This window comes from Pan paniscus, chromosome X (genome assembly GCF_029289425.2).
Source record: "Pan paniscus chromosome X, NHGRI_mPanPan1-v2.0_pri, whole genome shotgun sequence".
Classification (NCBI taxonomy): Eukaryota; Metazoa; Chordata; class Mammalia; order Primates; family Hominidae; genus Pan; species Pan paniscus.
Window position 1 is genome coordinate 11689753 of NC_073272.2, and position 15474 is coordinate 11705226.

At 50.3% G+C, this 15474-nt stretch overlaps 1 protein-coding gene across 2 annotated transcripts in view; it reads left to right on the forward strand.

Annotated features, from left to right (window-relative positions):
- The window catches only part of SHROOM2 (shroom family member 2), a 161970-nt gene that overhangs the window by 99807 nt on the left and 46689 nt on the right, over positions 1 to 15474 (forward strand). For both annotated transcript variants that reach the window (XM_034950411.3, XM_034950412.3), the window contains exons 3-5: positions 3620 to 3751; positions 6979 to 9319; positions 10808 to 10908. In XM_034950411.3, the coding sequence (XP_034806302.1) occupies positions 3620 to 3751; positions 6979 to 9319; positions 10808 to 10908 (2574 nt within the window). The remainder of the gene's footprint in view (positions 1 to 3619; positions 3752 to 6978; positions 9320 to 10807; positions 10909 to 15474) is intronic.

The following is a 15474-nucleotide window of genomic DNA, read 5'->3' on the forward strand; positions in this document are numbered from 1 at the left end:
GCATGGTGGCGTATGCCTGTAATCTCAGTGCTTTCGGAGGCTGAGGCAGGAGAGTTGCTTGAGGCCAAGAGTTTGAGACCAGCCTGGGCAACATAGCAAGACCTCATCTCTACAAAAAATAAAAAATTAAAATTATTATATTTTTAAAAGCAGATTTAAGATGATTACTCTCCATTTTGATCATCTTTGCTGCATGAAAAGTGGCCCCAAAATTAGTGGTGTCAAACAGAAGTTCTAGTTGTAAAATTGAGCACAAGGCAATTGGCCTATACGGAGGTACTCAGAAGCATGCTATGTGTTAGGGCTGGCGATTTCAAGATTTAAAAATATGCTCTAGAAAATCTCTAAAAGGTAGTTATCTGCACATGATGGAAGGGTTGGGGAGGGAGGTGGTGTAAACAGTCACTGTGCTAGGGTTGCAGGCAGCAGACAGTCGCAGGGGGGTAGCAGCATTCCTGCCATGCAGCTGAGATGGGGTTACTACATCTCTAAGGCAGTGCTCCAGCTGCAGGGCTGCAGATGTTCCGTATCTGTGCTGCCCATGCAGTAGCCACTACCCACATGTGGCCATTGAGCACTCGCAATGTGGCCAGAATGACCAAGGAACTGAACTTTGGATTTTGTCACTTTGAATAAATTAACCACTTATGAATAAGGATAAGTGACTTCCCTCCTCCCTCTTGACTCGCCAGTGGCTACACCCGGGATTGATGTCCATCTGTCCAGGGCCAAAGCTAGGAATAGAGGCAGGGCACAGCTGCGACTCACTCTCTCCCTTCCCCCATGACAGGGGCCTTCCGCGGGGCTGGCTTGAGCAGCAGCAGATGCCCAGAAGCTTTGGGCCTTGGTTCTGGCTGCTGGCTGGGTTCCTCAGTCTTTCCTCAGTCTTTTTCCACGTTGCCTCTGCAGGGGCCATACGTGCAAATGACTTCCTTCTCTCCTGTGTCTGGTGCGTGGGGCCAGGAGGTTGGGCGACAGCTGGGGCTGCCTGGTGTGGCTTTCCATACGGCCTTATCCACGTGGCTCACTTGGGCTTCCTCATGCCATGGCATGGCACGGTCACTGGATTCCTCATAATCTATCACACGTATATATTTTTTAAAAGACAGGGTCTTGCTCTATCCCCCAGGCTGGAGTGCAGTAGCGCAAACACGGCTCACTACAGCCTCAACCTCCTGGGTTCAAATCATCCTCCCACCTCATTCTCCCTAGTAGCTGCAACCACAGATGCGCGCCACCACGCCCGGCTGATTTTTAAATTTTGTGCTGAGATGGGGTCTTGCTGTGCTACCCAGGCTGATCTCAAACTCCTGGCCGAAAGCAATCCTCCCACGGCAGTCTCTCAAAGTGCTGGGATTACAGGTGTGAGCCACAGCACCCGGCCATTTGCATGCATACTTTGTGAGAACAAAATCTGTTGCTAATATTCTTATATGTGCTTGCTAATGATAGTTTATCTGGGAGAACTTTTATTGTACCCATGGAGAACTGCTGACCCTCTAAACCAGCTAGTAGCCCAGTTATTCCCGAAGCAGGGCTGAACTAACGTCGTCTTGAGCGTCAGACGTTTTCTTTTCCTAGCCTTCTCTTTTTCTCCCCTTTCCTCCAGTTTCAGTCAGTCTAGTTTATTTTCTTCATTAATTAACTATAAAGGAAGATGAAAGAAGTTGTGGATGTCATAGCACAGAGAAAGCCAGCTGAAAATGAAATTCACATGGCCAGAACCTTCCTTACGAGGATTTTGAGAAATTCCATGAGGTACAGTCTGGGTTTTACAATTGCTTTCCTTCCATGGGGTGCTGAATTTGTCTTTTATACTTTCTCTTTGGTTCCTGGGAAACTGTCATAAAGTCAGCATGTTCCACATTTTGCCACCCGTATACTTTTCCTCGTTAAAATGATCTGAGTCTTCGAAAGGTTTGTGTTATACATGCTTTTCAGTTTTATTTTGTAAAATGTTCTTTATTGCATAATATTCTTTAATGTTTTTGCCTGCTGGGAAAAACATCTGATCTCCACAAAGTATTTAAAGAGGCCCACTTGAGCTCGTTCTCCATTCTTGATTGGGTTATCAGCTGTCAGTTCTGTCCCAAATTAGAGAAATGTAAAGCTGGCTTCCTACCATGAGGCTGGAGAAGTGAGCTCGGGAGGAGGATCTCACGCCCAGCAGTGTTCCCCTGGAGGCCCTATTGCATTACCGACATCCATTGGGATTTCTAACCAGACACACCTCATCACATCTGGGCAGATGTGGCCAAGACACTAAGAAGCCACACACACATGGGATGGTGGGGACTGTGGCGGGGGAGCCCAGGAAAGCTCCTCCATATTCAGGAGCCCTGGCTGAAGGGACTTTAGCCTTTTGGTGTGGGTTGTCATGACTCCCTGGGGGGATCTTTGGTTGACTAAGAGGCTCAGGGGAAGATGCAGCTACTAGTCTTAGTTAACCAGAAGGTGGCTGTCTTTACTTTGTTACCTAGGTAAATAGACACAGATAAGCTATCTGAACTCTGTGTGACCCAGCCGCCTGAGGGACCCATATACCTTTTCTCCAGCAAAAGATAGGAGATGCTGTTTGTGTTCATATTGGGGCAGGGAGAGGGCAACATTTGCTTACTTATTTATTTAGAATAAATGTTCTTTGTTTTTACATTTGTAAGATTTTAAATTGACAAGTTAACAGTTGTCCATATTTATGGAGGAACACATTTTAGAGATAAGGGCTGGCCGAGTGTGGTGGCTCACACCTGTAATCCCAGTACTTTGGGAGGCCAAGGTGAGTGGATCACTTGAGGTCAGGAGTTCAAGACCAGCCTGGCCAACATGGTAAAACCTGGTCTCTGCTAAAAATACAGAAATTAGCTGGGCGTGGTGGTGAGCGCCTGTAATCCCAGCTACTTGGGAGGCTAAGGCAGGAGAATCGCTTGAACCTGGGAGGCCCAGGTTGCAGTGAGCCAAGATCATGCCATTGCACTCCAGCCTAGGCAACAAAGTGAGACTCTGTCTCAAAAATAAAATAAAAATAAAGATAAGGGCTGCTGCACACCTAGAGCCTGTGATTCCCGCTCTGCGTTAGGGCAAATGGGTGGTGAACAAAAATCTAAAAAGAAGGTGTGGGTTTGGATTCAGCGGGCAACCCCTGAACATGGTGCCGTGCACCTGCCTGAGTTGCTGTGACCAGTGTCAGTCTCTGCACTGTTTGGCACAAGCGTGCGCACTGTGCGCATTCCCTGAACCCCCTGCACTGTTTGGCTCGAGCGCGCACGCGCTGCTTGCGGTCCCCAAGCCCCCTGCACTGTTTGGCACGAGCACGCGTGCGCTGCATGCAGTCCTCAAGCCCCCTGCACTGTTTGGCACGAGAGTGCACGTGCTGTGTGTGGTCTCCAAGTCCCCTGCACTGTTCGTTTGGCACAAGCGCGCATGTGCTGTGTGCAGTCCCGAGCCCCCTGCACTGTTTGGCACAAGCGCACGTGCGCTGTGTGCGGTCCTCAAGCCCCCTGCACTGTTTGGCACGAGCGTGTGCCCTGTGTGCGGTCCCCAAGCCCCCTGCACTGTTTGGCACGAGAGTGAGCGCTGTGTGCAGTCCCTGACCCCCCGCCTCCCCTGCGTTCTTTTCTAGGAGGAGCGAGCTGGGCTGGAGGCCTCACTCCTGGCATGCCACCAAGTTCTCTGACAGCCACCCTGAGCTAGCAGCCTCCCCGTTCACCTCCACCAGCAGCTGTCCTTCCTGGTCCGGCCGACACCACGCGAGGTAGGCACCCATTCCCGTCCAGGATGCCAGGTTTGTTCAGCCTTCTGCAGGGAGCGCACTCCTGACTGCAGAATGATTTTGATGTTTCTGATGAGACTGGGCCACCGACACATAATCACAGTTGGAGGGCTCTGAATTTTTGACTGAACCGGCAAGCGTGTGACACAAAATGAAATGGCAAGACAAGGCATGAGCAAGAAGGGGAGCATAGGACTTGGGTTTCAGCCAAGCTTCTTTGGGATTGGCCAGGTGGGATGCCAGGCAGTAGGGTTCTGAGCTGGTGGGGTGGCATCCACGGCACCCCTCTCCTTTCCAGGGTTTTACACATGGACTGGAAGGCAGGAGATATATATGGGGTGGCAGGTGTATCTTGTAAAAGCTCCCAAGAGGTTCTTTAAGCTTTGGTAGCCTCTCCTCAACCCTCTTGGAGTTAGTGGCAGTATCCTCACTAGTCTCCTGTTAAGAGGATGGCGGTAACAGCAGATAGTCTGCTTTTGGTGTGCGTGTGTGGATGTCTCCCTGCTTGCGTGAGTGTGTGTGTGTATCTGTGTGTGTTTAGGGGTGTGAGTGTGGGTGTGAGGGTGCATGTGTATTTTACACGTTTGTGTGTGTGTGTCTTTGTATGAGTGTTCATGTGTCTGTTCGTGTGTGCCTGTATGTGTGCCTGTGCATCTCTTTGCTTGTATGTGCATGTGTGTGCACATGTATATGTGTATGTGAGTGTGTGAGTATCAGTGAGCATGTTTGGTGTGTGTGTGTGTGTGCGCGCACGCGCAGGTATGTGTCTGTGTTTGGAGCTAATGTAACCACTCAGTTTTTGGCTGTTAATAAATGCTGGTCTTGGCTGGGCGCAATGGTTCATGTCTGTAATCCCAACACTTTGGGAAGCTAAGGTGGGAAGATTGTTTGAGTTCAAGACCACCCGGGACAACACAGCAAGATCCCATCTCTATTAAAAATAAAAGAAAATTAGCTGGGCATTGTGTGCACACCTGTAGTCCCAGCTACTCAGGAGAGTGAGGCAGTAGGATCACTGAAGCCCAGGAGTTCGAGGCTGCAGTGAGCTATGATTGCAGCACCGCACTCCAGTCTGGGCAACAGAGCAAGACCTCGTCTCTTAAAAAAAAAAAAAAAGAAAAAAAGAAAAAAAAATACTGGTCTGTAAAATTGCAAGGTAAAGATTTATATGACACGAAGGAAAGACAACTGAAATATAACATTACCCCTAAAGTGACAAAAGATGATGGTATTTAGAGCCCAGTGTATTTTTTGGGGAAAAAAAACACAAAAAAACAAAAAGCCACAGATTCTCAACTGAGTAGTAACACTTAAGTGAACAGTGGGCCTTTTATTTTATTCCTGAAGTGACTTAAGGTGGTGAGATCTCCATTAAGCCCATTTGGCAGTCTCTTGATGAAAGAAACATGCACACTGCCCACATCTGTGTGGAAACAGTGCTCAGAGTTCTCTAGATCTGCTTGGACTTGGGATCTCTCAGAAAAGTCCCTTCCAGAATACTGGTGGGTAGTCAGGAGCATGCCCCGGGTTTGAGGATACGTGGTCTGTTCTTAGAGAAGATGGGTGGGAAACCCAAACAGTCCTCTCCCTCCCATAGATGACAGCCAGTTGTTCTCCAGTGTTCTGTCCTGGTCACACGGTTCTCTCATCCTCACTCTCCCCCAACCTAGTGGAGCCACAGCTTCTTCCTGTTGAAAGGTGAACATCTCAGCTTTGTTGAGCTTTAAAGAAAGCACTTAACATCCTGGATAAATAGTTTCACCATTGAGAGCTCTCAGTCACACACAGTTATTACCTTACAGAGGAATCAATGTGTCAACTCACCGTCAATTTCATCCTCTTAGACGCCATCCTGTTTAGGAGCCTGTGTTTTTTGGTGTGAGTGTCAATAACTCTGTAGGGTATAACCAGTTAGCTGAAAGCTGAACACAGCAGTGTGTGATATTATTATTATTATTATCTTTGAAACAGGGTTTTACTCCATTGCCCAGGCTGGAGTGCAGTGGCGCAGTCACAGCTCACTGCAGCCTCAACCTCCCAGGCTCAAGCCATCTTCCCACCTCAGCCTCCCAAGTAGCTGGGACTACAGGCATGCACCACCACATCCAGCTAATTTTTTTAAAAGTTTTTATAGAGATGGGGGTCTCACTATGTTGCTAAGTAAGGCTGGTCTCAAACTCCTGGCCTCAAGTGATCCTCCAGCCTCAAGTGATCCTGCTGCCTTAGCCTCTCAAAGCACTGGGATTTCAGGTGTGAGCCACCAAACCTGGTCTGTAACAGGCTAGCTAGTAAATGCTTTTGGCTTTGCAGGCCGCACATCTCTGTTGCAGTTACTCAGCTCTTTCATTATAGCCCAAGAGCAGCCACAGACAATACGCAGACACATGGGCACAGTTGGGTTCCAGTAAAGCTTCATGTATGAACTGAATTTGAATTTCATATCATTTTCACAGGTGAAATAGGAGAAATAGTATGCCTCTTCTCCCACCATAAAACATATAAAAACCATTTGGGCTGGGTGCGGTGGCTCATATCTGTAATCCCAGCACTTCGGGAGGCCGAGGCGGGCAGATCACTTCAGGTCAGGAATTCGAGACCAGCCTGGCCAACATGGTGAAACCCCGTCTCTACTAAAAATACAAAAAAATTAGCCGGGCACAGTGGCAGGCACCTATAATCCCAGCTACTCGGGAGGCTGAGGCAGGAGAATCGCTTGAACCCAGGAGGCGAAGGTTGCAGTGAGCTGAGATCACGCCTCTGCACTCCAGCCTAGGCGACAGAGTGAGACTGTCTCAAAAAAAAAAAAAAACAACCAAAATCAACAACAACAACAACCTGAGTTGTGGTGTGGCCACCCCTGCGCTTAACTGTTGATTGACCATAGACGTGTAAATGCAGACGTTGCCTACCAACGATCCGGGCATCAGGCTGAGAATGTGCGCTAGGGTTGCAAGGCATCTGTTTGGTAAAAAGGCATGTAACAGGGAGGACACAGTCTTTTCAGCCTGTGCCCAGTTTCTCCGTGTCTCTACTAAAATCCAGATGTGCTGAGCTGCAACCTCAGCCTCAGCCTTAGCAACTTCACCCTGGGAAGTTACTGTTTGGCATTTTGGTATTTCCACCGAGGGCCAGCTGCGTCCACCGCCTTGCCCTTTGCCATTGCTGTTGCTAAAGCACACCATGCCTTGTCCTTCTTCTCATTCTTGCAGTTCTTCCTCCCACGACCTGTCCAGTTCCTGGGAGCAGACGAACCTACAGCGCACCTTAGATCACTTCAGCTCCCTGGGGAGCGTGGACAGCCTGGACCACCCCTCTGGTCGCCTCTCGGTGGCCAAGTCCAACAGCAGCATCGACCACCTGGGCAGCCACAGCAAGCGCGACTCGGCCTACGGCTCCTTCTCCACCAGCTCTAGCACTCCTGACCACACCTTGTCCAAAGCCGACACGTCGTCCGCAGAGAACATCCTCTACACTGTGGGCCTCTGGGAGGCTCCCAGGCAGGGTGGCCGGCAGGCCCAGGCCGCAGGCGACCCTCAGGGCTCGGAGGAGAAGCTCAGGTGTTTCCCGCCCAGGGTCCCCGGTGACAGCGGCAAAGGCCCCAGGCCAGAGTACAATGCCGAGCCCAAGCTGGCTGCCCCTGGGAGGTCCAATTTTGGGCCAGTCTGGTATGTTCCCGATAAGAAGAAAGCACCATCATCCCCACCTCCTCCCCCTCCCCCTCTCCGCAGTGACAGCTTTGCTGCCACCAAGAGCCACGAGAAGGCCCAGGGCCCTGTGTTCTCAGAGGCGGCTGCGGCACAGCACTTTACGGCCCTGGCCCAGGCTCAGCCTCGTGGTGACCGGAGACCAGAGCTCACCGATCGGCCTTGGAGGTCAGCACACCCGGGGAGCCTCGGGAAGGGATCGGGAGGCCCGGGCTGCCCACAGGAGGCCCACGCAGACAGCAGCTGGCCGCCCTCCAAGGATGGAGCTTCCAGTAGGCTGCAGGCCTCTCTGTCCAGCTCAGACGTGCGCTTCCTTCAGTCTCCTCATAGCGGCCGACACCCTCCCCTATACAGCGACCACAGCCCCCTCTGTGCTGACAGCCTTGGGCAGGAGCCAGGGGCTGCCAGCTTCCAGAATGACAGCCCTCCTCAGGTGAGGGGGCTCAGCAGCTGTGACCAGAAGCTGGGGAGTGGCTGGCAGGGTCCCCGGCCCTGTGTGCAGGGAGACCCGCAAGCAGCACAGCTCTGGGCGGGATGCTGGCCTTCTGACACAGCCCTTGGAGCCCTCGAGAGTCTTCCCCCACCCACGGTGGGCCAGAGCCCACGCCATCACCTACCTCAGCCTGAGGGACCTCCGGATGCCCGCGAGACAGGACGGTGTTACCCGCTGGACACAGGGGCCGAGGGCTGCTCCGCGGGAGCCCAGGAGCCTCCCAGGGCCAGCCGTGCAGAAAAAGCCAGCCAGAGGCTGGCAGCCAGCATCACGTGGGCAGATGGGGAGAGCAGCAGGATCTGCCCGCAGGAGACGCCCCTGTTGCACTCCCTGACCCAGGAGGGGAAGCGCCGGCCTGAGAGCAGTCCAGAGGACAGCGCCACCAGACCGCCACCGTTCGACGCCCACATGGGCAAGCCCACCCGAAGAAGCGACCGCTTTGCCACCACCCTGCGGAATGAGATCCAGATGCATAGAGCCAAGCTGCAGAAGAGCCGGAGCACAGTGGCTCTGACTGCAGCAGGGGAGGCGGAGGATGTCACCGGCCGCTGGAGGGCCGGGTTGGGAGGTGGCACCCAGGAAGGACCCCTCGCTGGCACCTATAAAGACCACCTGAAAGAGGCCCAAGCCCGGGTCCTGAGGGCCACGTCCTTCAAGCGCCGCGACTTGGACCCCAACCCAGGAGACCTATACCCGGAGTCACTGGAACACCGGATGGGGGATCCAGACGCTGTCCCCCACTTCTGGGAGGCAGGCCTGGCCCAGCCACACTCATCTACAAGTGGCGGGCCCCACCCGCCCCGCATCGGAGGCCGGAGACGGTTCACAGCTGAGCAGAAATTGAAGTCCTACTCGGAACCCGAGAAGATGAACGAGGTGGGCCTCACGAAGGGCTACAGTCCTCACCAGCACCCCAGGACATCTGAGGATACTGTGGGCACGTTTGCTGACAGGTGGAAGTTTTTTGAGGAAACGAGCAAACCTGTTACCCAGAGGCCTGCCCAGAAGCAAGCTCTTCACGGAATCCTGAGAGACAAGCCAGAGAGGCCGCGGACAGCGGGCCGCACATGTGAGGGCACGGAGTCCTGGTCGCGCACCACCTCCCTTGGGGACAGCCTCAACGCTCACAGCGCAGCGGAGAAGGCAGGGACTTCAGACCCGCCGCGGAGGCTCGGCACCTTTGCAGAGTATCAGGCCTCTTGGAAGGAACAGAGGAAACCTCTGGAGGCCAGGAGCTCTGGGCGCTGCCACTCAGCGGATGACATCCTGGATGTGAGCCTGGACCCACAGGAGAGGCCGCAGCACGTTCATGGGAGGTCCCGGTCTTCACCGTCCACAGACCACTACAAGCAGGTAAGCATGGAGCCACAGCCCCCTTGACCATCATCTTAACCCAAGGACAGGACACACCCAGAATGCAGTGGCTGACGCCAGGGCTACTCAGCTCCAGCTGTGCGAGCATTTACCTTTTCCAGATCTCCTAGTGTCCTCTGTGTTAGAGGTATTTGGGGACAAAGTTGACACCTTCAAGGCAATTTAAACTGCCATATTCCCGAAAACCCACATTTTTCATTCCCGTTCTCGTTGCCATAATCTCTGGCTTTAACTGAGTTTCCCCTTAAGTAGCTTGCTCCTACCTTCATACTCAGCAAAGAACTTGGAGGGAGAAACTATGGAAAATGATAACTAACGCCTCTGACATGGAAATGTGTGGTTTATGTAAAAGCTTAAAATGACATACAGTAGCCACTTTTCAAACACTGATGGATGACCTTTAATATTTATAGTATTTGGGTTTTTTTAGTATTCTGTTTTTTATTTGCAAGTATTTTCAAGGATTGCTCTGGGACAAAATGTATTTAAAACACATTAAGTGATTGCACTTTATTAAGGTGAGAGTTTTGATGGTGAGAGTTAATGTCCAGCTTTCTAGACAACTGCATATTTCTTAGCCCTGCTTCAAAGTTAACAGTCTCTTTCTCTCTTGCACCTACCCCCTTTGAAAGCTTTTTCTCCCTATTACATCTGCACTTGCACATCTCAAAGAAAAAAATGTTCCACAATGATAGATGCAGTTTCTTTTTAAAAGAATCCAGGGTGGGTGCGCTGGTGCATTTGCAGTTCTAGCACTTTGGAAGACCGAGGAAGGATGATCACTTGAGGCCAGGAGTTCCAGACCAGTCTGGGCAACAAAGCAAGACCTTATCTCTACAAAAAAAAAAAGAAAAAAAACTTAAGACAGATGTGGCGGTGCCCAAGGAGGTTCAGGTTGTGGCGAACTGTGTTCTCACCACTATACTCCAGCCTGGGCAAAAGAGCAAGACCCTGTCTCAAAAAAAAAAAAAAAAAAAAGAACCACTAGTAATTTAATACAAGATACCTAATAAGTGCATGGAAAGAAGGCTGCTGGTTTGCTCTGTGGTGTCCCAGCCCTGAAAATCCTCACAGATGCTGTGAGTGTTTATTTCCACTGTTGGATACCCTGGCTTGTGGCTATTCAGCATGACCTCTGAGAATTGCATGCTTGCTCTGTCAGGAGCAAAGAATCTCAGGCTCTGAGGAGTACTAGAGCTTGAGGCTTCACCGCTGTAATTTGTGACCAGCTGTATTTTATTTTATTTCTTTTGGCCAATTGTGCCACACGGTTTTACAGGCTTCACGTAGGAGTTGTTTCCTGCCCAGAACAGAAGTGGACGCAGGGTCTTAGTTCAGTCGTCTCAATGAAATGCTTTGTAGAACTGCCCTGGCAAGGCAAACCCACAAATGAGGGCTTTCATAATTACAGATGTCCTGAGGAAGGCAGCTTGAGGACTTGGTGTCTCATTATGTTGCCCTTTGCAGGAAGCTTCTGTCGAACTGCGAAGGCAGGCAGGGGACCCCGGCGAGCCCAGAAAAGAGCTTCCCTCCGCAGTCCGGGCCGAGGAGGGACAGTCCACGCCGAGGTGGGTGAAATTTGGATTCAGAGTTACTGAAGAGGCGTCTGAGGGTGGGCTTCTGTATGGTGGGTGGGTGCTTGGTTAACATGGCTAGATGTCTGGCTTTTGCCAAACCCAAAGTGGCTGAAATCTGGCGTGATTTCTAGCATCCCTGATGTATTGGAGGTCTGCGCAGAGCCTGTGCACCCTGCAGCCCTGCCTGGAGACACATCCCAGGGCGGGGAGGCCTTCTTACACGGCAGTGACATTTTTTGGTTCTTAAAATGGCTACTGTGTTTTCCGCACGGTGAGACTGCTTGTGGAGACATAATGAGAAGTCCAGTTGAACATACTGGAGCTGCACGCTTTGCACAGAGCGCCTTATGGAAGGGCAGCTTTAGCTATCTAGCACACAGCTGTGGGCCTAGCCGCGGCCTGGAAATCAGAGTTGCCTCTAAGGATTGTTAGTAAGAAAGGAACAGGCCAGGCCTTCCTAAATTGGACCTAGTTAATGAGTTAATTTTGAGCTTTAAAATAGAAATCGAGTTAGTCAACTCCCAAAGAGAGGCTTCAAGCATCTGCAGGAACTGTAGCAGCAGCAGGAGATTAGAGTGTTTTGTGCCGTAATTCCAGAATGTGCGCCGTAGCCGCTTAGTTGAGACAAGGACAGGGTTAGATTAAATACATAGTATAATCTGGGCTGGGCGTGGTGGTTCACAACTGTATTCCCAGCACTTTGGGAGGCTGAGGCAGGTGAATCGCTTGAGCCCAGGAGTTCAACACCAGCCTGGGCAACATGGTGAGATCCCATCTCTACTAAAAATAGAAAAAAAAAAAAATTAGCCAGGTGTGGTGGCAGATGCCTGTAGTCCCAGCTACCCTGGAGGCTGAGCTACTCGTTCAAGCACGAGAATCGCTTGAACCTGGGAAGTGGACGTTGCAGTGAATGGGGATCGCGCCACTGCACTCCAGCCTGGGCAACAGAGTGAGACCCTGTCTCAAAAAAAAAAAAAATAGTATAATCTTCCCCTTCATCACACGAGGAGGGCAGGCGGAGAGTGTGCGTCTCTGCAGAAGATGTGGTGCAATCTTGTTTCAAAAAGGCGGATGGAGGGATGGGAGTAAATGCACGACAGGGTCCCCGGGTGTGGATTTTTCTGTCGCCTTGAGAATGTTGTGTGATTGCCATGACATTCACATTAAACACTGACCTCAAAACTCAAGGTTCTGTTGCAGAAATTACCAATTTAAAAGTTTGCTTTCAAGAGCCTCATGTAATGGGGTTTTATTTCATTTGGCCTTAAACAGAGCTGTTAGCCTTCTACAAGGGGATCAAATATTTATGTGACTCTGCAACGACAGGATTGATATTGTGTGTGTGCTTGTGTAGGAAGTCTCTGCAGTTACTTAACAGACTCTGAGGCTGAAACCAAGAATGTGTGGGTCAGAAAGGCCGACGAATAATCCACCTACAGAATTTAGCTGTGTCTGAGAAGCACAATTAGAGCTTTATGACTGTGGATTCCAAGTAGGTCACGTGCCGAGCACCAGCTGCAGTCTGTTTTCCAAGCCAGCTCCCGGGCCGTTGAGGCTGGCCGTGCGGTGCATCGTGGGCAGTGCTCGATGGGCTCTGCACATGCGGGCCTTGCTCTGCCCAATGCCACGAGTGTATCATCTGTGCAGAGGGCACCCGTGCTGGTGAGAGTGTATAGCTCTGCTGTGCATGGAGGGGGTCGCCCTGAACAGCTGTCACGTGCAGGCTGTGTGTGAGTGAGTGAATGGCACTGTCGATACTGAAAGGGTCGAGAGGAAGCGGGGCCCCCTGCTTCATTCATCAAGGCCATGTCTCCCAGCAGACTGCATAACCACTCCAAAGAAATTAGTTCCAGAAACTCTCTGCTTTTGAGCTACCAACCCAGCAATTTTCAGAATTGTTGGGTGCGGTTTTTTTTTTAGTGGTGAGGCGCGATGAAATTCGAGAATATGTAGGTTGAAAAGTTGTTTTCAACTTTTTTCAGAGACTCTTTAATTTCTGAAGGACCAGCAAGAAAGAATACACTTGAAAAATTTCAATGGAGAATAATAGAAGTCAAAGTTCAGGCAAGGGATTGTTCTTTGCCCACCAAAAAGAAAATCTAGAATACAAAGGTTTGAAGATACCCAATGTTTTGCATAAGTTTAAAATAACGTAAACATGTCTGTGTAAATCATATGAAGTGCTGCTCTGATAATCGATGCGTAGCAAAAAGTATGTATTGTTGTATTCTGTTTGGATAACAAAAGAATGTTGAGATCGGAATTATTTTTTGTTGTTGTTGCTCATGTGAACCGAATAGAGATAACATTTTTTGTGAAGTTCAAGATCCTATGTTAATATAAAGACAAGTAGGGCAGATTGAAGTGATGATACTTTTTTTTTAAGTTATATGATGCTTCAGAAGCTCAGAGGAGATAGAGCAAAGTGACTTCTGGCTGGGTTATGGGAGAAACAGGTGGCGTTTGAGCTAAAACAGAACTGAACCTGAGGGAGCAGACCCAGCACGTTTGCTTCCCTCCAGCTCTTCTGTCCTGAACAGCCCACCGCACCCCAGCCCCCACCCCCACTGCCATCAGAGGCTTCACCTCAGACCCACAAGCTGAGGCATCATAGCCAGCTGGAGCCTGCTTTGGGGAAATGCTCTTTCCTGCTGACTTGGGGCCCCTTGAATGCTGGGTCTGTTTCCTAGTGTGGCCATAAACTCCCCAAGACTGGGGGGCTCAAACAACAGAAGTGGATTCTCCCACAGTCCTAGAGGCTGGAAGTTCCAGAGCAAGGTGTGAGCAGGGCTGGTTGCTCCTGGGGCCTCTCTCCTAGGCTTGTAGATGCCGTCTTCTCCCTGTGTCCTCACAAGGTCGTCCCTCTGCGCATTTTTGTATCATTTCTTCTTATAAGGACCCCAGTCCTATTGGATCAGAGCCCTCCCCAATGGCCCTAATTACCTAATTTTACCTTAATTACTTCTTCTAAGGCCCTGTCTTCCAATACAGTCACATTCTGAGATACTAAGAGTTATGGCTTCAGCACATTGATTTTGTGGGGCACAGTTCAGTCCCTAACACTGGGAGAGATGTCCCTGCTTCTCCATTCTACCTTTATAGTAACCACTTCTACCTGCTGTCAGCTCTCTCAGGAAGTGTCATTCTACCCTTGAGCTGATCAGGCTTTACGTTCATGACAGGTGTGAAAGCCTTTAAGATGAAGGGAAGAGGGAGCTGTCACCCTGTGGGTGGCACAGAAGAGGGGCATTTGGCAAAACCTGACTGGAGGGCTTTTTGAGAAACCTGTCTGGAGGGTTCCTTGGCACCATGCAACTGAAGGCTGACAGCTGTGCACACCTTCTGGTTCAGTCAATCCATCTTTAAGAGTTTACCTTGAAAGTGGACATCCGCTGCCCCATGAATGTGCTAACCTCTTCAGACTGGGATGGTTTGGCAGGGGGACAGTGACTCTTAAACTCACATCACGGATGTATTTGTACACCTTCACTATTCCTTGCTGTCTGCTGGGCTGGACTGTTGGCTCCTGGAAGACGGGATTTTACTTTTTCATTTCTCAGTACCCTGTACCTGACATAATTCCTGCACAGATTACGTGCTCAATAAATGGTTGGATGGATGGAGGGACTGGTGGATGGACAGATGGGTGGATGAGTAGACAGATGGATGGACCAGTCCTCAGGTAGATAGTTGGAGGATGGGGAGGGTGGGTGGATGAGTAGTTGGATGGATGGAAGGGTAAGTGGATAGATGGATGGATGGATGCATGGATGGATACATGGATGAGATGTAGGGATGCATGGATGGATAGATGGATGAATGGAAGAGTAAGTGGATGGATGGATAGATGGGTATGTGGATGGATGCAGAGGTGTATGGATGGATGGATGGGAGGGTAAGTGGTTGGATGGACGAATGGAAAAGTAAGTGGGTGGGAGGATGGATGGATAAGTAGATGGATGGATGAAAGGGAGGGTGAGTGGGTGGATAGATGGATGGATAGATGGGAGGGCAAGTGGATGGATGGATACATGGGTGCATGGATGGATGGAGGCATGGGAAGGTGGATGGATGAGTGAATGGGAAGATAGAAGGATGGGTAGGTGGATGTATAAGCAGATGGATTGGTGGCTGAATGGATAAATACCAGGCTGACCTTCCTTGAGTTAGTCTTTCTTGATTGTGGTGAATAATCTTTCCATATTGGTACATTGTGTGTCCTAAAATTTTATTTAGAATTTTAGTTTACACACTAGTAAGTGAAATGGCCTTTATTTATCCTTCTGCACTAGCATGGCATTTGGAATCAAGAAGACATAAACATCTCAAAATAAATTTGGTAGCACAGGTTTGTTTTTGGTATGAGATTTTAGACCTTGTAGGAAAGTTTAGAGGTACCACATTTGTTCGTTGCTCCTCAATTTCGAGAGGCCTTGGGTGAGGACTGTGTTCTGGGTGGCTCCAGAGACTGGCACTGAAATGAGATCTGGGGGCGGCCCCCTGGAGCTGTGGGTGCTGGCAGTGTCTTCCTTCTGTGCCTTCTTGCAGCCACTTCCG